At 38.6% G+C, this 23,351-nt stretch overlaps 1 protein-coding gene across 1 annotated transcript in view; it reads right to left on the bottom strand.

The window, feature by feature from the left end:
- LOC110136031 (ankyrin repeat domain containing 26) overlaps positions 1-22,122 on the bottom strand; it is a 67,782-nt gene extending 45,660 nt beyond the window's left edge. Inside the window, 12 exon segments of the mRNA XM_070471991.1 lie at positions 1,298-1,391; positions 2,610-2,671; positions 2,971-3,100; positions 5,960-6,159; positions 6,248-6,308; positions 9,273-9,342; positions 10,511-10,544; positions 13,352-13,419; positions 15,531-15,637; positions 19,583-19,756; positions 19,915-20,029; positions 21,705-22,122. Coding sequence (XP_070328092.1) covers positions 1,298-1,391; positions 2,610-2,671; positions 2,971-3,100; positions 5,960-6,159; positions 6,248-6,308; positions 9,273-9,342; positions 10,511-10,544; positions 13,352-13,419; positions 15,531-15,637; positions 19,583-19,756; positions 19,915-20,029; positions 21,705-21,934 — 1,345 coding nt within the window. The 5' untranslated portion in view covers positions 21,935-22,122.
- Between the last annotated feature and the right edge of the window lie 1,229 nt (positions 22,123-23,351).

Here is a 23,351-nt window from a genome sequence, read left to right on the forward strand (position 1 = left end):
TTCTTTCCTCTATAAAGGGTAATCTCTGGATCTGTGGTCTTAATTCTTCCCCCTTTACAGTCTTTCTATGGATCGTCTCCACCACTTCTTTTTCCCTCTTTGCTTAGCAATAGTATCTTCAACTCTTTGCCTCCCTCTGGCTATAGACACGTTTAGAAGAAAAACAAAATAATGCTTTTCCTTGATTCGGTTGTGTCCTGCACTCTCCAAAGCTCTACTTCCAGATTTCTCTAAATGCAAGGCTACACCCTTGCTACTCGGAGAGCTTGTTAGAAACACAGATTCTCAGACTTCCTGCTCAGTATGTGCACTTCACACAAGGTACCCAGGCTACTAGTTAAAATTTGAGAAACTCTGGTCTATACTGAGCCTGCTTCTACATTACTTCAACTTAATTTATTCTCCTGAAATCTTAGCATCAACTTCCTCACTCTAACACTTCCCCCTAAACTGAAACTACAAGTTGGAAACTTTCCAGTGGACTCTCTATCGGGCTGTAGATTCCTTTATCTCCCTATCATGCCCCCTGCTCTCTCCTTCTTTCCAGTTCTTTTATGTTGGCCTATGTGACACCATCCTATAAAGCAGTAACATTTCATATGACATCAATTTGCAAACATTTACAGCTGAGCACCTATGCCCGTGTTCCTCCACAGAGGATTACACACAGCTCTGCATGCCCAGGGACCTCAATCCTGAATCCTCCATAACAATGAGGAAAACAGAAAGGGGGGAACACTTTGCTATCCTTCTCTGACAAGTTTTGGTATTGGCAGCTCACTTCAAACGCATCATCTATATCAAATACTCTCCCTTTTTCTAAAGAGTTATCTTACTTATGGCCACCTTCCCCACAGACCTGTCCTTCCTTTTCCTTCATTCCCTCCCTATACCCTCTGCCTCTCTAATCCTTCATTCCCTCTTTCCTCTTGTTTCTCAACCTTCCTTAGGTCATAGGGTATCTTGGAACAGAATTAATTTTTTTTTTTTTTTGCGCCCATGTGTCAAATGGAATCTTAGTTCTCTAAGTAGAGATCAAACCAGCACTCCCTGCATTGGAGATTCTTAACCGCACAGAGTCCTAACCACTGGACTGCTAAATAATTTAGCTCCTGAAACTGGATTCTCAATTTAAACTGTGGCTGACATCTGATAAGATACACTATTTCCCTCCTTTTCTTGTCTTTTACCTCACTACGCATGACAGGTGATTTTCTTTGCCTATTAGAATATATCAGCATTTCCATTTAAAATCAATATTCTTTCAAATGACTTTTCTATAAAATATAGTTCTTACCTTCTACTTGTCCATTTAATGTATTTTTTCCTCTTTGACCAGCAGCTCCAGATAAAAGATCCACATATTTCTGTGGAAGATTCTCAGAGATACTCTGTTAAAATTAATATTGAGTTGCATGAAGATTTCCTAATTCCTTTTGAAGAAAATATCCTACTTTTTAAAACTGCCTACATTTAACCCGGTTAAGCCAGGTTTGCCAAGATCTCAAAGCTGCTAAGTGACAGATTCAGGATGCTGACTTCAAACAGGGTGCTGTATCACCAGGCAGTGACTACATCTAGAGATCAGGCCCTTATCTCCTTCCGTAGCTGCCACCTTCAAACAGAGCATCGTTACTTTGTTATTTCAAGTACGGCTGCCATAAAGGTACTCTGCGTGTGCCACACTATCCAAAATGGTTTGTACTTACTAAAACATCACAAAGCAAAGCTAACTGCTGTTATTATAATACCACATATTTCTTACTATTCCCTATGCTTTTGCTTCTCTTGAAATGTTCCTTGCAGATTAACTTGACAATCCAAATGTAATAATACTTTCAAGTTTCAAGCACTATCTTTTCAATGTTGATGTGGTAAAAAAAAAAAACCACAATTCAGCCCGTTTCTCTCTGGCCCTCTCTAGCAGCTTTACACATGGACATGTACCAAAGAAACATACATTTGCCTGGGAGACTGGGGATGATACAAACACCCTACACTTACAGTGCATAAACAGATAACTAATAAGGACCTACTGTATAGCACAGGGAACTCTACTCAATATTCTGTAATGGCCCATATAGGAAAAGAATCTAAAACAGAGGTTTTATATATATATACATATATATATATATATATACACACACACACACATATATATAACTGATTCATTTTGCTGCACACCTGAACCTAACACAGTATTGTAAATCAACTGTACTCCAATAAAAATTGAGGAAGAAAGGAAGAGAGGAAGAAAGAAAGAAAGAAAGAAGGGAACATTTGATCCTACACTCACCTGGAACAATGCTTCGGTTTTCAGATAAATGTAACTTCAGAACACAAACAGAATCCTTATGACTTCTCAGCCTTGATTTCCATACTACACTGCTTTCAAGGTAAACCTTGAAAATTAGCTAAAGTGTATTATGTGGTAGTATTTAGCACAGAATTATTTTACTGATTAAAAATCAATAATTAAAAATAAAGATTAAAATCAGATTAAAAATGTTGATGGACAAATGCAAAGGTGAGAAGGTCACAGCATCTCCCACTTTTACGTTTTACATCACTCTGTGCTTACATTTCAAAATAGTAACAGAAGACAGTACCTCAGAATCCCAAGGTGATTCTATATTTTCCTCTTCTCCCAATCCTACGGCTGACATCATGTCTGTAAAATGCATCACAGATACATTAATGAGAACATTTACTACTATGAATTTTAATACATATATAAGTCTATCTCTATCCACAAATATTTCAATAATAAAGTAGTGGAAAAGAATTTCAGAGGGTTGAAGCATTTTCAGGAAGAAAAAGTTGGTAGTAGGTGGGACACTTCTGAAGAGAGAGAGCAAAAGAAACACACTTAAAAAAAAATGGATGCCATATTTGCATCTATACACCTTAAAGGTTTCTATTTGAGCTTTTAAGCATAGAAAAAAAATCCACAGACATTCACTAACTTACCACTTCTATTATTTTTGTGTGTTCCATCAACAGAACTCAAATGGTCAAGATTTATTTGCTCTTGTGGAGCCCTTTCAATAATATCTGTATCACTTTCTTTTTCTACATTCTCTGGCTTTGTGGCTCCTTCCTATTAAAAAAAAAAGACAAAATAAAACAAAAACCCAACTTCAGAAAACATATTCATTTATTTGGTCATTCAGTCAATCAGTAAGATGACAAACATTCACTGTTGTCTAAGAAATCATAGACACTATCCTCAGAGAAGTTAGAAATGTAAAGAAAAGAGCAATTCTGTTCTGTGTTCTAGGCAAGGCAGAGACACGTGAAAACAAAGAAGAGGGCAGAGAAGTATCCTTCAACAGCTCTGCAACTGAGGTGGACACAGCACAGGATGAGCACAAAGGAGAGCGGAGGCAGGGGATCCTGTGAAGCTCAAGGAACGGCGTGACAAAGGGCTGTGTCTCAGAAGACAGAGTACAGAGCCAGGATGTGAGGGAGCTTCTGGGAAGGGCAGCCCAAGCAAAGGACGAGCTGTGAAACAGTGCTAGTAAGTCATGTGCAAAGTCAGAGCACAGTTACTGGGAACCCTACAGAGACACAAAACTGAAGGACCAGGATCAAATGGCAAAAAGCAAGTGTCATCTTTTTTCTTCACGTGACGGGAATCCACTAAAACAAGTAAAGGGCTCAGTTCAGTTCAGTTCAGTTACTCAGTCGTGTCCGACTCGTTGTGACCCCAAGAATTCACAAGGTTTTCTTTTTATTTCCCTGTAAACAGCACACTAACAACTCTAATTTCCTATCTATGCCTTCTGGAATAGCAGGTAAAGATTGAAGGAATGATCTAGATATAAAAAAAGTAGTAAAATTATGATTATCCAAGCTGGAGATATAAAGGTTTTCAAATACATCTGTGATTATCAAGCAGGGCTCAAATTTCACATCAGGAAAGAACAAACAAACTAAAAAATCAAGTAACAACAATTTCTGAGTTTTGGATACAAAAGAACTTGTAGGTTAATTTCAACTGGTCTTCCCAGATGGCTCAGTGGTAAAGAATCTGCTTGCCAAAGCAGGAGATGCAGGAGACATGGGTTCAAGCCCTGGGTTGGGAAGATCCCTTGCAGGAGGAAATGGCAACCCACTCCAGTATTTTGGGTTTCCCTGGTGGCTCAGATGGTATAGTGTCTGCCTGCAATGCTGGAGACCCCAGTTCAATCTCTGGGTCAGGAAGATCCCCTGGAGAAGGAAATGGCAACCCACTCCAGTACTCTTACCTGGAAAATCCTATGGAGAGAGGAGCCTGGTTGGCTACCGTCCATGGGGTCGCAAAGAGTTAGACACGACTGAGTGACTTTACTGACTTACTTTCATATGTATAACAAAGAATTGACAGGCTAGCTTACACCTATAAATACTGAAGTTAATATAAAGTTTCTTAAGAATAACATGGAGTATACATATGGCTAGAGATATTTTAAAAATTAAAAAATTATCTTCCAGAGATAATTTTTAAACTCTGTTGGCAATTTTTCTTTCCTTATGATTTTATAATAACAAGTAGTCTATATAGAAAAAAAATCATAAATTGTGATTTCATTCATTTACTGTGTGTAAGTGCCATTATGTATAGATATTAGGAAAAGACAAATCAGAATCTCTTCAGTTCTACATTTTTTCTTTAAGACTGTTGCAGCTGAAAATTTTCTCATTTAATGAAGACAGTAAGAATCTCATTTATAGAATTATAAATTATAACTTTAGTAAAAAGACTAGATAAAATGTTACTTCCTCTTTATTTTCAAAAAGATCTAAAACACCCACCAAGACTATACCAAACAGTAAGATAAATTAGTTAAGTACATTAAATATTTATAAACAGTAAGTTAGAAACCACAAGAAATAGAAGGGCCAAAAATTCTTAAATCATAATAAATCTGCTAAGGCCTAAAACAGAACTCATCTTGAATTGTCTATGAGCTAAAGTTTTGCTATATTAAATAGAAGACATTGTTTCATTACTTTCAAAGTGAGAATTTTTTAAAAAAGAGAAATCACTTCAAATTGAAATGAACTTCCAGAGGGAACTATATTCAATATAGATATATACATATATGTGTGTGTGTTAGTCACTCAGCTGTGTCCAACTCTTTGTGACCCCATGGACTATAGCTCACCAGGCTCCTCTGTCCATGGAATTCTGCAGGTAAGAATACAGGAGTGGGTTGCCATTTCCTTCTCCAGGGGATCTTCCCAACCCAGGGATTGAACCCAGGTCTCCTGCATTGCAGGCAGACTCTTTACCAACTGAGCCACCAGGGAAGACATATATACATATATAAGTATAACCAAGTCACTTCACTGTACACCTGAAACTAACACGATATTGTAAATTGATCATATTGCAATTAAAAAAAAAAAAAGAACCACCACCAACCTCGAAAACAACCACCAAAAAAGGTAAGGAACAAACTTTCTTTCAGTTCTTCATAAAAATCAGCTATATGTCATTCAAAAGAGTATGAGCATTGTTTTTTCACAACTTCACTGTCTCCTCTTAAGTTGAATTTGGAATAATTCTTCTCATATTTATAATATAGAGTTCCTCATCTGACATACCCCCACTATTTCTGTTGTGTTGGTATAATAATCTATCTCATCCTGACCCTCATTCCATTTCATATTCATCTTGTCCTTAAACGAATTCTTCCGCTTCATCCCTCTCCCCATCTTTATATTCATCTAGCTGTTCTTCCTAACTGCTTTTGTAATTTTTTTCTTTCATAATGGCATACTTAGTATGCAAACATTTATAAATCTGAATCATGCCCATATATTGCTCTTATTATCACACCATTTTGTATCATGACTTTGAAGTCTTCCATTTCTGTGGTAGTATCCTTTTTGTCATCATAAGGGGACATAACATGTGAATGGCATGTGGAAAAGTATAGGGAAAAAAAGAGTTACAAACAAAACAACTTACCTTTGTAAGACCAAGGCCTGCTAGAGACTTGACAGGTTGTACAAGAGGCTCAGGTGACGGGAAGGCAGGATGAGGGAAGCCCTGGACTCCAGGTGATGGTTTGGGAAAGGTTTCAAGCACATCTTCAATTTCACTATCAGAATTATTGTTCTCAGAGAAGGTTGTACTCTCTGGTCTCACAATGCCACATTTTGCTTCTACTATTGTGAAAACAAGGGAGAGTACATGAGAACATCTGTAATTTCAAATCAGTGAATAAAACCAGGAGGACAGTCTTAGATAACTTACTGTTTCTCTTGGATTGCTGAGAAGCATTCATTAGCTTTGTTAAGTTTGGTTTCAAGACATTCTGGAGAAGAAAATAAGAACTTTAAGAATAACGAGAATCAAATTTAATAAAATAATTATAACATCCCCCATTACTCTATGATCTAACACAAAGAGCACAGGCTCTGGAGTCATTCAGATGTGGATTCAAATCCCAGTTCTGCCACTGACTAACCCTCTCATGGGGTAAGGATTATGATAGATGGCATCAGAAGCCCCAGATGTTCCTCTCCTTAACCCTAATAGACTGCTATACAAATACTATGACACCCACTAGATTATCTTCTCTACCAAAATGGTCTAGAATAAAAATTTATCCCCAATACTTTAGAGTACTATGTCTGAAAAACTTAGCCATTTAAATTAGTTGCTATATTTTGAAATTTGCTTGCATGATTTCTATATACATGAATTATCACTCGGGAAGGGAAATATGAAAGTTTGGTTTTTAGCAGAACCTTATTTAGATGGGTCAGAACTGCAAATAGGAAAAGTTATTTCTATTCTGTTTGTCAAAGAGCTAAAGACAAATGATTTTTTAAATTCAGCTCATTCTAAGAAAGAGGGAAAAAAATAAGAGTAAACCTATAGGGCAATGATCATGAATGAAAGCCAGAAACACTCTATAGAGTGCTTATAAAGTGTTTATAAAGTTTATAAAGTGTTTATAAAAACACACTTCATAGAGTGTTTATAAACAGAAATCCATAAGCAAACATGTTCACAATAGAGGCAAAGAGAGATGGACTGAAAGAACAGACACTGAAGAAATGGATTCTGCAAGGAAAAATTAGGTTAACAGTAAATATTAAAAACGACAAAAGGTAGGGGAAGAAAAAGAAAGGAAAAAGTGAGATATGCCTTGTGAAGTACAAACTTAACGAAAAAAAAAAAGAAAAACATAAGTATAATGAGGTATGTGGAAAAACATATATATTTAGAATTTATATACAATAAATCAGTAATATATCAATATTGTTAAGGATATACTATGAACAAAGCTTTGCTTAATATGTTTTTATTAATACATAAATTATATATCTACACTGTTCAAGTTTTATGAAAATATCAACATAAGTTGTATATAAAACATATATTTAAAACAGAGGCTTTTGTTCATTGTATATCCCTAATAATAGCGATTTATATTACTTTAAAACTGTTTATAAATAATACTGTAATAAAGAGTTTAATTTTTCCACTATAAAAAAAGTCATTCAATTAGCCACACATGGTCATCTATCACTCCCTGAATGTTGTCAAGTATTACTTGAGAGAGAGAAGAATTGATAAAAAATATTCCTAACACTTCACTGGGAACAAGGACTGGTAGTAAGAATTCTAAGGAGAATACACTGTTTGAAAAAAAAATTGAATGGAATACAAGATGGAGCTAAAAAGAAGGTCAAGAAATATTAATCTAAAATTCTCAGCTCGGGGCGCCCCTCAGTCCCCGGGCCTGCGGGTCGGGCGGGGGCTTGGCGCCCCAAAAAAAAAAAAAATAAAAAAAAATAAAATTCTCAGCTCCCAGTTGGACAACACTGAAAAATATACGGTAATATTTTTATCATGTATTTCTTATTTATTTCCTTGTAGTGCAGGACCTCCTTCCTCAACAGAACTCAACTGATCTTCTAAGTCCTAAATATTAAAAAGAGAATGTAAATTTAAGTCATATTTTTAGAATTCAAACAGATTTAACTGCTATATTATGTATATTATACTAGCTATAACATTATATATGATTCCATTTGTCTCTTCATTTATTCACATTCAAAAACTATTAAAATGGTTCTTACACTTGAGACCTATGTTACTTGCTCCAGGAGATGCACAATTGTTTCCTGAACTCCACTAGTTGATACTGATACAGGGGCTATAAGATGAATATTTAAATAACAATAATACAAAATGTCTGAAATCTGAAATTTTAGAAAATGATACAAGGACTTTCATTAGACTTTTTTTTTTTAACTACAATACAAAAAAAATCTGAAGTTGTAAGTTTTATCTTAGAGTTATTAAAAGCCTGTGCTTCTACAGTTGGCTATTATTTTAGGCAAAACATGTGTTCTTCAATGAGATGAAGAGTTGGGGACATCTTCTTAATGGAATGCTTTAGAAAACACAGTGGAATTCCTTTATAATATGGAGTTTGAGAAACAGAGTTTTAATTTCTAAATTTCCATAATTACAACTATTACTTTAGTTTTAATGCAGAGCCTAAGAAAGAAACAGAGAATGAAAGAAAAAAAAAGCACCCTCCTAGAACTTCTAAAAAACCAAAATAGTGTCTAAGGGTAGAAAAAAACTAGATGATATACACTATATACACTAGTTTGGGAACTGAAAGGCTCCAGGAAGATTCTATGATTATTACAGTAAGTAATTGTATCCACTAAAGATTTCATTATGAGTATTATAAAAGTCAACTCAGTATGGTTTAAAATTCACAGTAAGACTCTTTATCCTTGACCACATTTTGTATTTCCTCCATTGTAAGAAAGCTTTTCCCAATACGATTTTCCTGTCACTATGTATTTTCCAACCCATTCTTTTTCTTCTCTCCACCTTCAGTATTTGAGACTTCCCCAGTGGCCCAGATGGTAAAGCATCTGCCTACACTGCGGGAGACCCAGGATCAATCCCTGGGTTGGGAAGATCTCCTGGAGAAGGAAATGGCAACCCACCCTAGTATTCTTGCCTAGAAAATCATACAGACAGAGGAGCCTGGTAGGCTACAGTCCATGGGGTCGCAAAGAGTCAGACATGACTGAGCAACTTCACTTTCACTTTTCAGTATTTACTAAAGTAAAAAGAAAATACAAATCAACTAGTCATATTTTTATAAAATGGTTTGCTCTCACCAACTTTCCATTATAAACATAAAACAGTGAGAGGGACACCACTGCTGAATATTAAGAGTAAATGCTATATGAAACTAAATTCTGAGCACAAAAACTAATTATAGAAGAGAGTATTTTACCTTGGTTTCCAAATTTAAGTCTTCATCATCTGATGTAGGCCATGAATCAACACCAGGTTTGTTGGAAAGCCTTTAGAGCAAAAACATATACAACAAAAATGAGTGAGTTCATTTCTTTAAACAAAAAAAATACAAGTGAAAGTTTGGCTATCTGTGTATTAAATGAAGCTTCTTGACATAATTAAAACTTGGTCTCTGTTTTTAAAAAGCGTCTTTAAAAAAAAAAAGATTTTTTGATGTGGACCACTTTTAAAGTCTTTATTGAATTTGTTCCAATGTTGCTTCTATTTTAAGTTTTGGCTTTATAACCCTGAGGCATCTGGGATCTTAGCTTCCGAACGTGGATTGAACCCACACTGCCTACGTTGGAAGGAGAAGTCTTATTAACCATCTTAACCACTGCACTCCCAGGGAAGTCTCTAAAAGGTTTTTAGTTACCTACTTCTGCTTCCAACTCTCCCAACTACTGAAATATCTAGTTAAGATTCATTCTTAGTTTCCATGACAAACAGTGACAGCCAATATACTTGGCAGAGTCTGAAAATAATTTGTTTTCACCAAAAGTCCTAGTAACTGAACTGAAAATCAAATTGGGAGATTGACATAATGTTTGCCCAAACTGGAATAAACCTGATGACTTAAAGTGGAAGGATAGGCCATTCCTTCTCCATTCTCTGTCCCTGGTTCAGAGACTAAATGGCATCCATCAAAAATGGCAGTCTCTAATCGCTTCTCGGCCTTTTGGCTAAGATCAAGTGTAAATGGCAGTCTTGGTCCTTCAACAGCGAAACCACTTACTGAGATGGCCCCACCCCTCCCCTTTACTCTAGAACATTACAGGAGTTCTTTGCAATGTCTGAAACTTAAAATGTACAGAAGTCAAAGAACTAATTTATATGTTTAGCTTATATGCTACAAAGTATTACTCAGTCTCTGATAAGGGACACGAGAGTGGACGTGGGAGCCAAGCAGGCCAACGGTCAAATCAAAGGACAACTGATTTTAACCATGGAATCACGGGTCAATTCATCAACCTCCCTGAACCACAGTTGCCTAATTAAGTAAAATTAGGACACAGCTACTTTACAAAGCTGCTGTGATGACTCTATGAGGTCACAGATGTTAAGCACACAATGCAGTGTCTAACCCAGGGTAGAACGCTCAACAAATATTAGTTTCTCTTCTCCGTGTTCCCTTACTTAAACACACAATTTTTAAAAAACCCACCAAAATCCTACCTGCTTAAAGAGTCTTCTTCAGAACTCTCATCCTCTATTAAAGAAAAAAGTAAGACACATTTTAAATCAACAAAAGAAAAATAGAGAATATTAAAACCTCAAGACTGATGCTCTGTTTAAAAGCATTCCTTTTGAACCACACCTGGAGACCACACTGGAGGGAATAGTGATTGGACTATACTCATGGGCCATTAATGCCTAAGAACCACTCCTCTCCTTTATGGTCATCAAAGGCAGAACAGAAAAAAAGAAGAAAGAACTACTGTTTACAATGACCACAATCCTAACCAAACTCTAGAAGACTGACAGAAAGCGATATTACACCATTAATAGAATCAGTGCTATGAACTGCCTATAGCCCACTTAAACAGCACAGTGTCTCTGGACGCCCATGCCTGGAGCAGTGAATGGAGAACACAGGCATCTCGCTGGGACGTGACCTAGCGGCCCTGGCTCCTCAGTTCAGGAGGAAAATGCCCTGTCACACGGAAGCTGGGTCCACAGGCACTGAACTTCAGAGCTGGTGAAACATAGGAAGCAAAGTCTTCCTGGCCCTATTTCCAGATGCAAGAGAAGGATGAAAGATGTAGTGAGCTAGGTTTAGAAAGAATAATCTCTTGAAAGGGAGGTGGAGGAGGGCAAATGGGTAAAGAGGGGTCAACTGGGTGGCGAAGGTGGGGACTAGACTTGTAGTGGTGAGCATGCAGTAGGGTACACATAAGTTGAACTTTTCTTTAAAGTTTTAAATATATATATGTATATACAATATATTTAAAAAGTATAATCTCTTAAGACTGTGTCCTTCCATTGTCCAAGAGTATCTGGACCACAAAGAGCAGGATGATCCCAACAGTGCTGTGTACTAGTGAGGGATATCACTATATCAATCCTCGCCATTATAAGGCAAACGTTGACAGAAATCATGCTTTTTCAGGCTGGAAGGCATACATCATCAGATCCGAAGCTGATGAACAAGGGGAGGGAGGGAAGGAGGGAGGGGGTGATGGACTCTGGGGCTGCTGGACAACATGTCACGTGTGTCGTCATGATCTGATGCTGGAGGGATGACGCACAGGCAGTGACTCCATGGGGAGAGGAGTCCTGCAAGCTCGAGCCTGGAGGGCAGGGGCAGTGATTTTTAAATGTTTGCACTCTGTGACATCAGAACAATGCTTCGTACATAAAAGACACTTGATAATGATTTCTTTGGTGAACAAATGAACAAATAAATAAGCATGGTTTCTTTGAAAATTTTGTTTAGAAAAATACAGAAATTAACCAGGGACAACTCTATTCTATTCTGAGCATATTGAAGACCAAGACCCTATGTCATCTCTGTGTCTCCTGCGGCTGCTGCTGCTGCTGCTAAGTCGCGTCAGTCGTGTTCGACTCTGTGCGACCCCATAGATGGCAGCCCAATAGGCTCCTCTGTCCCTGGGATTCTCCAGGCAAGAATACTGGAGTGGGTTGCCATTTCCTTCTCCATAGCATGAAAGTAAAAAGTGAAAGTGAAGTTGCTCAGTCGTGTCTGACTCTTAGCGACCCCATGGACTGTAGCCTACCAGGCTCTTCCATCCATGGGATTCTCTAGGCAAGAGTGCTGGAGTGGGTTGCCATTGCCTTCTCTGCTCTGTGTCTCCTCTAACATGTAAAACCAACCTCCAGAAGTTCTTTGATGGATGTTGTTGTTAAATCACTGAGTTATATCCAACTCTTTGCAACCCCATGGACTATAGCCCACAAGGCTGTTCTATTCATAAAATTTCCCATGCAAGAATATGAGAGTAGGTTGCCATTTCCTTCTCCAGGGGATCTTTCCAACCCAGGGATCAACCCTGCATCTCCAGCATTGGCAGGTGGATTCTTTATTACTGAGACACCTGGGAAGCCCTCTTTGATTAGATAGAGGTCTAATAAGTTAAAGTTGTCCTCAGATAGCTTGTGCAAAGTGCTAGATGCCACATCAAGAGGCCATGGTGGTGTTTTTGTTAATGTGTTTTTGTGCTTTTATGAGAGTCTGCAGAGTCCCAATTTGAGCTATGTGAATATTTTATACAATAATCTTTTAACTAATTGCAAGAAAACATCTTGTTCTTACAAAACTATACTGTCATGACAATTATCCAACACACAGAAGAAAACATCTGGTTCTAATGAAGTCAACCTATCTCACTCTTTTTGGATCTGTAAGGAGTGAAGTTGGTAATAGAGACCTTGTTGATACAACAATATGCAAAATAACTGGTAGACATTGCTTTTCTGTCTCCTATACTACTGGTAGGTACCTTTCAAAAATAATCTCCTCCTGGTATGCTGCACACTGGCTCAGCTTTGCAGTTCTTATTGTTTATCATTTGGTATCATACCAGGAAGGTATTGTTGAGGTTCCCAGTTGTAACAATGGTAACTGTTTTAGTGAGACTGATCAGTCCATAGGAACTACTAACTATTCATTCACTAACTGCAAACCATTTGTAAAAATTAAAGTTCCACTTTTATAACAAGTCTAATATGCTATAATATGATTATACAGAAAATATACATCATACTTAACCTAAAAAGTTTTTTCTATCTACAAGAAGATCTAATACAGGATTTTAGGGGCCATGATTAAATACATGGATTTGTTTTCAGATAATACAGTCTCTGATTTTTAAGTTACCCTACAATTAACTTCTTAAACAATTTGGAATACTAGACTATTAAGAAATTAATTTTAAAAATAAAATACACATGCAAATTACATATGTTTTTTCACTGTTCTTTCATCATTAAAAGTTGCTCATTCCTATTTTATCTATGGTAGAATCACCAAGAATAAATCATTGTCAGATGACGTACCTGGGTTGCTATTTTCAGGAGGAGTTTTAGGTCTCTCTTCTTCATATTCAGAAATCAGTTGGCGAATGCTATGCATTAAAACGTGATAATATTTTAACACTAATATGAAAAACAACTACCAAAGTCTTAGACTATTTCAGAAAATATCACAGATAATATAAAAACTTCAGCTGTCCCATTCATTTCAAGTTTCTAAGTTCTACAAACTTTTATTTAGTATGTAATTAAAGGAGAACGAAAAGGAAGATGAAGTACTCATGAAATAAGGGCAGTATAGATCAGTAAAATAACTAGAGTTAACTTGGCATATGAAAACTCTCTTGAACTCAGAAATCCTAGCTCTGTAACCAACTGCTCTTCGTTCTGAAGTCACTTCTCCTCAATTCGAAGTCTTTCTCTACATAACTGGGATCTTACTGCCTTATTTCACATGGGGATTAAGAGGATTTAATGATATAATATACCTCAAAAATGCTTGGAGAAACAGTCAAAGAATGTAAAAATTTGGTCTAGAACTTTATTGCTAGAACTACTTTGGAATTCCAAATAAAATGTGTGTTTTTTCACACCTTTAACATTCAAGTGTTGCAGGAAACTGTTAATTATGGTGATTAGCTGTTCTTTGTGGTTTGTAAGTTAGGGAATCTCAGCTATTACATAATCTGAACCTATATTTACTTATAAAATACGAACTCACCACATTAGATAACATAATTGCCCCCAATTATTGCAACTAATTATACCAAGAGCAGAAAACTAATCAAAATCAAGACCTGGCCTGGACCACTACTCTTCCTTCTCTACCTACTCAAACTCTGAACCAGTAGATCTTTCTCAGAATGATGCCTAATTTCCACACTCATCTTCGTTTCACCTGGACGACATAACCCTACTCTTACAATAGATACTGGCAAGTCCTGGACAGGGCTTACCTCGCTTAATTCCAACTAACTTACCTGAGACTTAGGGATTTCTGGTGAATGGGTTCCTTATGAGGCAGACTCTGAAAACAAGGGCTTCCCTTGTGGCTCAGCTGGTAGAGAATCCCAATGCAATGCAGGAGACCTGGGTTTGATCCCTGAGTTGGGAAGATCCCCTGGAGGAGGGAAAGGCTGCCCACTCCAGTATTCTGGCCTGGAGAATTCCATGGACTGTATAGTCCATGGCATTGCAAACAGTCGGACACGACTAAGTGACATTCACTTTCACTTCACTGAAAACCTTTAAGGTTGAAGCACATATAAATCCTCTGGGAGATTTTCATTATTACCGGAAACAGACCTCATGAGGGGCCAATCGTCATTAAGGAATCTCAGGCAAGCTGGCACCCACTACTCTGGGAAGAATGACAGGGAACCAATGACCTAAAAAAATGTGCCCCCCAGGACAGAAAGCCACACTGAGGTTCAGGTCTAGAAACAAAGGAGAAAGGGAAGTCTGCTCTATCCCTGCAGGAGCACTTGAACCTCTCTGACAGCCTAAAATGGTCCGCACTGATATCTGCTGGCAGAAAAGATAAATAACAGCCTCAATGGACACCTCATTGTGATGCTCGAGGTTTAGGTCTAGGCTCACACGTGGCTCCACATGAGGCTTCTGAGTGAGGGGGGAGCTGGGAGGCCCAGCTGCCAGAGCTGGGTGCTGGCACTCTATAGCAGTGGCTGAGCTACAACCATTCGTATGGGAAATAAGAAGTTGTCACTAATAACACCAGCATCCTTCTAAGAAAGCAATTTAAAGCAAAGAGTCATCCGAAAGACAAAATCAAGCGTTTTATGTTCAGTATGCAATTTTAAGAAAAATATATACAAAGTAGAGATTAAAGAATTATCATAAAAGAATTAAGAAATTCAATATTGTGTCATAAGATAAACTAAAAAAGCAGAATCCATATTTTATAAAGCTAATAAAACTAATATGAAATCCCTCAGCGACTACAAGATCAATGAAAAAAAAAAGGAACCAGACGCATATGACATCAGTCAATATTCTAAAGGAATATCAATCCGGCTATCTATTCCTGATATATATTGTTGTTCATGATTCCCAGTCAGAATAATTGATTTTCTACCTGCCTGATGATGTGTTGATTACAAATTAATCCTTTTATTAATTTAATCTTGATGCTACCACCTTAGAACAGCACAAAGGTTTTTAAAAAGAAAAACAACAACTGTACCTTTTCATCTTATCACCTGCATGTATATTTGCTTCTTTCTTTGCTAAAAACTCCACCATTTGCTGTTTCCTTTCACTTATAGCAAGTGACAGTGGTGTAAGGTCATCCTGTAAAACAGGGAAAACAATTTCTAATGTACACAGTTAACCTATTTCAAAGCTGAACTTAAAATTGCACAATAGATTCTCTGAACTTAAACATATAATTCAGAAAGCAAATAAAAGGGAGCCCCCTCCTCCTTATCCCCCTGTGTGCCTTCTTTCTCTCAAGATGGTCCTCCTCTGGGCCTTCCCTGGTGGTCCAGTGGCTAAGACTCCAGCTCCTAATGCAGGGGGTCCAGGTTCCATCCCTGGTCAGGGAACTAGATCCCACATGCCGAAACTAAAGCTCCCATGTGCCACAATTAAGATCCAGTGTAGTCAAATATGTCTTTTTAAAAAATGAAAAATAAAATGCTCCTCCTCTACCTCTTCCAAAGATGAACCACAGAGTCATTCTCTAAAACTCACTTCCAACATTTACTGGTTCCAAGGATCTTTGCTTCTATCATAGTATTTATCAGGGATATTGTAGTATTCACTTGCTCTATTACTACTCTCAACAGTCCTCCAGAGAGAATCAATTAGCTACTAAATCAACTGCATATTTTAGGAACAATGCTGAGGCAGAAATACATATTATTTATTATTATCTGTAGCATGCATAACTGATCCAAGGATGATGATGAGTAACCTCACAAGGTTTACAGACATTCCAATGGGAATATTATTCTCTATATGGACATGCAAAGAAAAAGTTGTTTTTGTTGTTTTTTGAAAAGACCAACTAATAACTTCTACTTTGAAAAATTCAATCTCATTCTTAAGAAATTACTTTAAACTATGAAATCAATTACAGGCTAACTAGAGTGTCTCTAAAATCCTGAAATAATTATCAAAATAAACTATAAAACAAGAATTGGAAATTCAAATGCTTATGGAGGGAAAGTTGGTGACCTGAGTAAGTGAAAAAGCCAGATAAGGCCAGCAAACCCGAGAACACATGCTCCATACAGAAGGGGAGGCCTCTGCATGCTGTCCAAACAGTAGAATGGGATCAAAGGGGACCAGATTTCGTTCTTTGAGAAGCCTGAAATGCAGACCTCTGCATGAGTCTCCTAAATTTTAAATGCTGATTCAATTTGAAGAGGTAAACTAAACATATCCAAGAGCCTTGCCTGGTCAATGGCCCACTTGTGGTTTGACGTTTGCTATTCCCAAACAGCTGGGAATAAAGGAAGTATTTGTATGTGAAACCGTCCCTTCTTCATATCATGTGTTTCACAAAAAGTGGGCCCAACCTGTGATAAAAATTGCTATTAAGGTTCATAATTCAATTAAACATACTTTTTAAAAAAATCATAATTCCACTTCAAGAATGTTTCCACTGCCTGTTGAAACTACAATCTATCTCTAGAATTCCTCCAGATTGTTAATCAAATGGATAATGAGCTCCTAACAAACAAAATCATCAAAACAATTCCTATCTACACTGTTACTGACTTCATGGGTTTTGATGTTTAAAGCTCTTACCTTGCTCATGCCAGGGCTCAGTGACTCTAACACACACACTGCAAGAGTCTGTCCTACAGCTGACACCAAAAGAGGCTCATGACTTACTATTACTGCAGTCAGGAAAACCCTGCTGGTAACAAACATCTGTTGACCTAGTGACCTGAATGAAAACAGAAGGTGCAAAATCCTGACAGGGTCAGACTCTACAGATGGAGTGACTTCACCATGAGCAAATCTCTGAAGACTGAGTGCGACTGAATAATTAGTGGGTGGAAGGAAAAGGAGTTATCAGATAGTTCAAGCCAATAGATATTGCCAATAATATTCCTTTTAACTTCTTAATCACACAGGCAGAGAAAAAGTCAGGTTAATACTGTTGCAAAGGAGGGAGCTGATGGAACTAGCTAGCACTGATCAAACTCCAACTCTTCTAGAGATTACTTATTTTTGAGATAGGTGCATTGAGAAATTACACTTATTCAGTCCATCATTCTTCACCACAGATTGTATCAGAATCTCAGGGAAACAGTTCTAAATACACACGGCCAGGCCTTCCTCAATTTATTCCATCAAAATCTTCAGGGAACAGCCTAGGCTTGTAAATTTTTTATAAGTTTTCCCAAGTGATTGTGGTTTTCACCAGCACAATCTAGCCAAGAATAAGCGCAGCATCCACCCCAGTCTCATCTCTTACCCACATGGCCAGTTCCGTCTCTTACTGAGGATTTGAACAAAAAAGGGAAGTGTAAGAGGAAGTCATCAAAAGAGCACGAAGTTCCCGGGTGAACAGCGGTAGAGCAGGGGCTGGTGAACTCAAAGGCAACCCAATCTCGTTATCCATAAACCACTTACTTTCCATCTAGACATTCTAGACTGGAGAGCGGAGTCTAGACTCATCTAAGTGGCTGTTTCTGCCAGAATAGGATAAGATGTCAGTTAATTATTTGCTCTTCTCTCTTAGTTCCCACTTAATCGCCACCTGTTCATTGCCAGTCTGATTTCCTGAGTCTTCCTAAAATCAATATATAGGCTACTATACCATCCACTCACTCTTTCTCAAAATAACAACTATTCTCCCTGAAAACCGAAAAGCACCTTAACCAAAATATATAAACTGAAGGAAAAAAAAGACAAAAGCAAAAATCTCTGGACTTCTGTGCTGGTCCAGTGGCTGGGTCTCCAGGCTGCCAGTGTAGGGGCCTGGTTTAATCCCGATCAGGAAACCAGATCCTGCATGGAGAAACTAACACCCAGCACAGCCAAATAAATAAATATTATAAAAAGAAAAAATGAAAAAAAAAAACCCTCTTTTTGGCATTTCCCAATGGCCAAAATTCCAACCTGACCTACATTTTTCACCTGCTCTCTCCTTTCCCCTTCTTCTGTACTCTCTTAAGCCTTGGGCAATGAGAGAGAAATCATTTTTATATAAATCATTTTTTTTTATAAAATAGGAATTTGTTAAGAGCAGTGAGATTTCTATTATGTTGTAAAATGTTTATGTTATGTTTGAGTTTTAAGACAAAGTCTATTTCTAAGGCAAATTTTGCTTTACTGTGTTATTTTATGCCAATCAAAAAAAATTTCAGTGGGGGGCAAAGTATTTGGAGAGTTTTACCTTTAACCAGTGTTACCACAAATATCTGCCATAAACACATAAGAGAACACTTGACTCTCTAATGCTTCTTTAGAAACATCACAATTTAAAGTGCAATCTTAGACAATTTGGTTCTTTCAAAATACTTTCACTCAGGGAAGGCTGCACACACAGCTTCCAAACACAGAAAACGGAGCCCTCCTGTGAGAGCGGAGGGCGCTCCTCGCGGGGCTGCAGCAGCCGGACGTCACCTGCTTCCTGGAGAAAGAGCAGGAGGGGCAGCTTCGCCATCACCAGCTCCGCACGCACCCTGCAACCCCGCCGAGCAGCTCCCTGGGGCTGAACGCTGGAGACCCCGAGGTGTACATGGCGAACCAAGTGCTCAACAGCACCAGGGAACGCCCTTGCTGGGAGTCAACATGACCTGACCCTCTTGGTCGGATCTCAGAACCCGGGGGCCTGGACGGCTCAGGGTCCCTGGCCTGCTGCCTCCCAGGCCCACGTGCACTCACCCGGCTCCCCCTCATGGGCACTGGGTCTCCTTCCTCCTCCCGCCCACCCCCAGGGGCACCCATTCCCTGAGCCCCTGGAAGCAGCCGCTCCTCACATCACTTCACTCCCCCCAGCCTTCATCACTTGTGCGCTCTGAGCCTACCACCCACTCCCGGGCACGTTCTGATGGGAAATCTTCCTTCTGGGGTAGATGGGTGGCTGGGAGACAGAGCTTTGCCCTCTCTGTGGACACAGACACACCTCCTACCCCTGCACTGGCTGTGTTTCCATGGTAACAGGGCTTGATGGACACTATTCAGTTTACCTATTTACATAGTTAGAAATAAAACACTTCTAGCTTAAAGAAATGCTTCACAAATATTTTGTAAATGAAGTTAGTTGAGTTCTACCTTGTTCCTGGCTTCTATATCGGCGTCGTAGGAAAGCAGCTTTGCTGCGAGAGACACATTCTGGCAGAGGACGGCATAGTGGAGCGCGGTGTTCCCGCGGACGTCCGCGACGTTCGGGTCCGCGCCGCGCTCTAGCAGGAGAGTCGCGCACTCCTCCTCTTGGCATTCCACGGCCTGTCAGCGTGTGCCAAGAAACAGTGTAAATCCTAGGAAGTCAAAATACACAGTCCACAAGCCTCACCAGTTTGCTCTATCTAAACGAGACAGAGTCACGTTTAGCCTCAGTAGTTAAATCCACCCACCTCATGTGGACACGGTTCGCTGCCCCATACCTTCATCAGCGCGGTCCTGTGTTCACTGTCACAGAGGTTGAGCAGGCATTTTCTCTCCAGGAGGAGAGTTACCACCGCCGAATGGCCATTGGCACAGGCCAAGTGGAGGGCAGTCCTACGAAAGCAAGAGGAGTTTTCTGCAAACTGTAGTGTTACTGTTTCAAAATACACAATTGTTCCTGTGATTGAAAACAGTCAATAGCATGCTATTCCTATCCCTCTAAAACAAATATTTTGTTTCTTTCTGGAGAAAGAACAGTATATATTAGTTTTAGCTCTTCTTACCACAGTAATAAAAGAAGAATCTACTTGAATAGAATGAGCATGACCTCGATATTCAGCTCAACTTGGGTTTGAATCTGACTTTCACTCTGTCACTTATCAGCTGTCGCTCACTCCCTGTACCTCAATTTCCTCATTAACATAATGGAGAGAGAGTAGTAATCTCACATAACACCACCATGATGCTTAAATGAGACCCATGCGAAGGATTTAAAACCGTTCCTCACACAGATAACAGCTCAGTAATTGCTAGGTAATAACAATTGATTTACGATGTTGTTTAGCAGAAAGCAACACAACATTGTAAAGCAATTATTCTCCAATTAAAAAAAAAATTAAGGTTAAGAACCAGTAGTAATAGAAAGAAAAAGGTCTTTGTCAGCACACACACAAAAATGTATAAGCAGGAATTTGTGTTTTCTTCTGATATTTTTCTCACTGTGCATATTTAAAATTTTTGATCCATACTCCATCTGAAGCTTTTTTTGTGAGATAAAAATCTAGCTACTTTTCTCTAAATAGTTACCAGGTTATTTCTCCACCATCTACACATAATTTATCTTTTCTAATAGAAAATGTCATCAGCATCAAATCCTAAATTCTTACATATATTTGGGTGTTTGGGCATTCTGTTCCATTCATTTATTTATCTTTTCAGTTGTTAGTAAATGAACACTTTGTGGGCACTTACAGCACATTTTGATATCCTCTACTATACAAAACTTTTAATTTTTATCACAACAATTAAAGAAAGCATATGTAACCCAAAATCTTTAAAACCACAATATGTTGATGTGGTTTAAATATTGAAAGACCATACACCCTAAGAAAATGTCTTCCTATTCAGGGACACAGCCAGCTTCCTACTTCAAAGCTTCTAAGGTCCTTCAGCAAAGAAAATATACACCTAGGCGGACACTGATATAAAACGGATATTGAATTGTATCTGAAGAATTTTTAATCCAGAAGTTGATCTGGCATGGGAATTATTTTGCTCACTATGCAGTTTTCTATAATATATAACCTTACAGTATAAAAATGTGTACATTAAAAATAAGATGCTAACAGCATCTGAAATCTGTCCACTGCCATGATCCACAAGAGGCGATCCATGAAGAAGTGTTTTCATAAATCACATGAGAAAAAATGTGAGCGCCAAGAGATTTCAGATTTCTTGAAAGCTATAGAACGTAAGAGCTCTTACTCGTGAGTACATCATGCTAAACCATGCATTATAACAAATAAAAAGGAAGATGAAGAAAGGGGGAAAAGATACTATTTATGTTTCATTTCATTACTCTGATTACCGACATTCAGTTAAATGACTTCAAAACTTATCAGTAAAACTTATCAGCTCTATAAGGGAAATTATAAGTCGGCCCGAAATGAGCTAAGGCTTTTTGCTGCCTATAAAGTCTGCAGGGCGCTGGATCCCAGGAAGGTGTCCGCGAGCCTTGGAGAGGAAACTCACCAGAGGGACCTCTGCCAGGCCCTTCCACCTCGCTTACCTGTTCATCTTGTCCCTGTCGTTCAGGCCATTCTTCCCCAGCAACAGAATCTGCTGCACTTTGGCTACGTTGCCTACAGTGGCAGCTTTGTGGATCTTTCCGAGGTCCTTGTCTCGGATGCGATACCCAGACTGGAAGCTGATTCTCTGACCGCCGTCTCTCCCAGGGCTGATGGAGGAGCCTAAGGGCGACTCGCCCTTCTTACTCCCGAAGCCAAAAATCTTCTTCATCACAGAGCCCACGGGCTTCAAACACACCTCACCTCCCCCTCGGCTCTTCACTGTCCCCTAAACCCAACAGAAGTGCCACAGATAAGCCTAAGCAGCCCCCCCACAAAATCTCAGTTGGGAAGCTCCGCGGTTTCCAATCTTTCAGCCCAGAAGAGTCGTAGCTAAGCGACACCGCTAAACACAGTGCGCCTGCGCGCCTCGGAAGCGGGCGTTCCTGCCTGTAGGCACAGAGACCTGTCCGGCCACATTGCCCAGTGCGCATGTGCTAGGCCCCGCGGCTCAAGTCTGAGATTGACTGTGGGCGGTGCTAGGCACATTTCAACCAACTGTGCTTGTTGGCTAAGCGTTCCCGAAAGTTTAAACAAAAGATAGAGCAGGTGAGAAAGCCGTCTTTGCAAGAGATTGGGGCTGGAGCGACGAGGAGCTTCAGGATGCTGCAAGCCTGTCCCCCAGAGATTTTTTAGGGCTTTCCTAAAAAAAAAAAAAAAAACTCTAAATCTACTTATCCCTCAGCTTATTCCTTTCCACATCCCTCTTGGAACAGCGAAATTTAGCGAGTGTAACTACTGTTACAAAAAACTGTTTTCATGGTTCCAGAAATTGTGGTAACAGGTATTATCAAGTGCAAATTTAGGGGAAACCAACTCAGGTTCTCCAGATGAAATGAAACCGCGTTTCCGCATTCCTCTGATCCTCCCGTGGCCCAGCCTCCATGTACACATTTTCTTCATTTTTAATTTTTTTTGCTTTTATTTTCCCCAATCAAATCTTAAATCAATCCAAGATGTATTTTGGAGCGTTAACGTTTGAGAACTTTTTTAAAAAGTGATTATTCACGTGTCCGAAATAATCCATCCTTTCTCATCACGTTTAAAATATCACTTTTTAACTCTGATGTTGTTTCTGGGTTTTCCATTCTGTCCCATTGAATGGTCTGCTGCTCCAGGCAAATAGGTAGTATTTAAAATATTTTTAAATATCCTTTATAGGTCCAAAGTTCCTCCCCTTATTTGTCCTTTCCAGCATTCTCTTGGCAATATTTCTACATTATTTGAGATGATTTTTTAATCACCATGCCAGTTAAAGAGAATTCTGTGAAATTTCTATTTAATTAGGTTAAGAGAATCTTAACTTGATAATCGCTTGTATCAGTGTATCCAGGTAGGTGTTATGTCTCTGTCCTATTTTATGTCCCTGATTAACCTTTGGAAGCTTTTTTTTAATGTAAATCCTATACCCTTCTTGATGTATTTATATCTGGGCTTTTAAAATTTTTTACTGTGATATTACATTATTTTTCATTATAATTTATGAGTCATTACTGTTTTGATATCTGGGTATTGTTTTGACAACCAGAATGAAGAACTTTTTAAATTATAATCTTGTCATAGGAAGAGAGTTGAGTTTCTGGTGGTAC

This window comes from Odocoileus virginianus, chromosome 9, assembly GCF_023699985.2.
Source record: "Odocoileus virginianus isolate 20LAN1187 ecotype Illinois chromosome 9, Ovbor_1.2, whole genome shotgun sequence".
NCBI classification, from domain to species: Eukaryota; Metazoa; Chordata; class Mammalia; order Artiodactyla; family Cervidae; genus Odocoileus; species Odocoileus virginianus.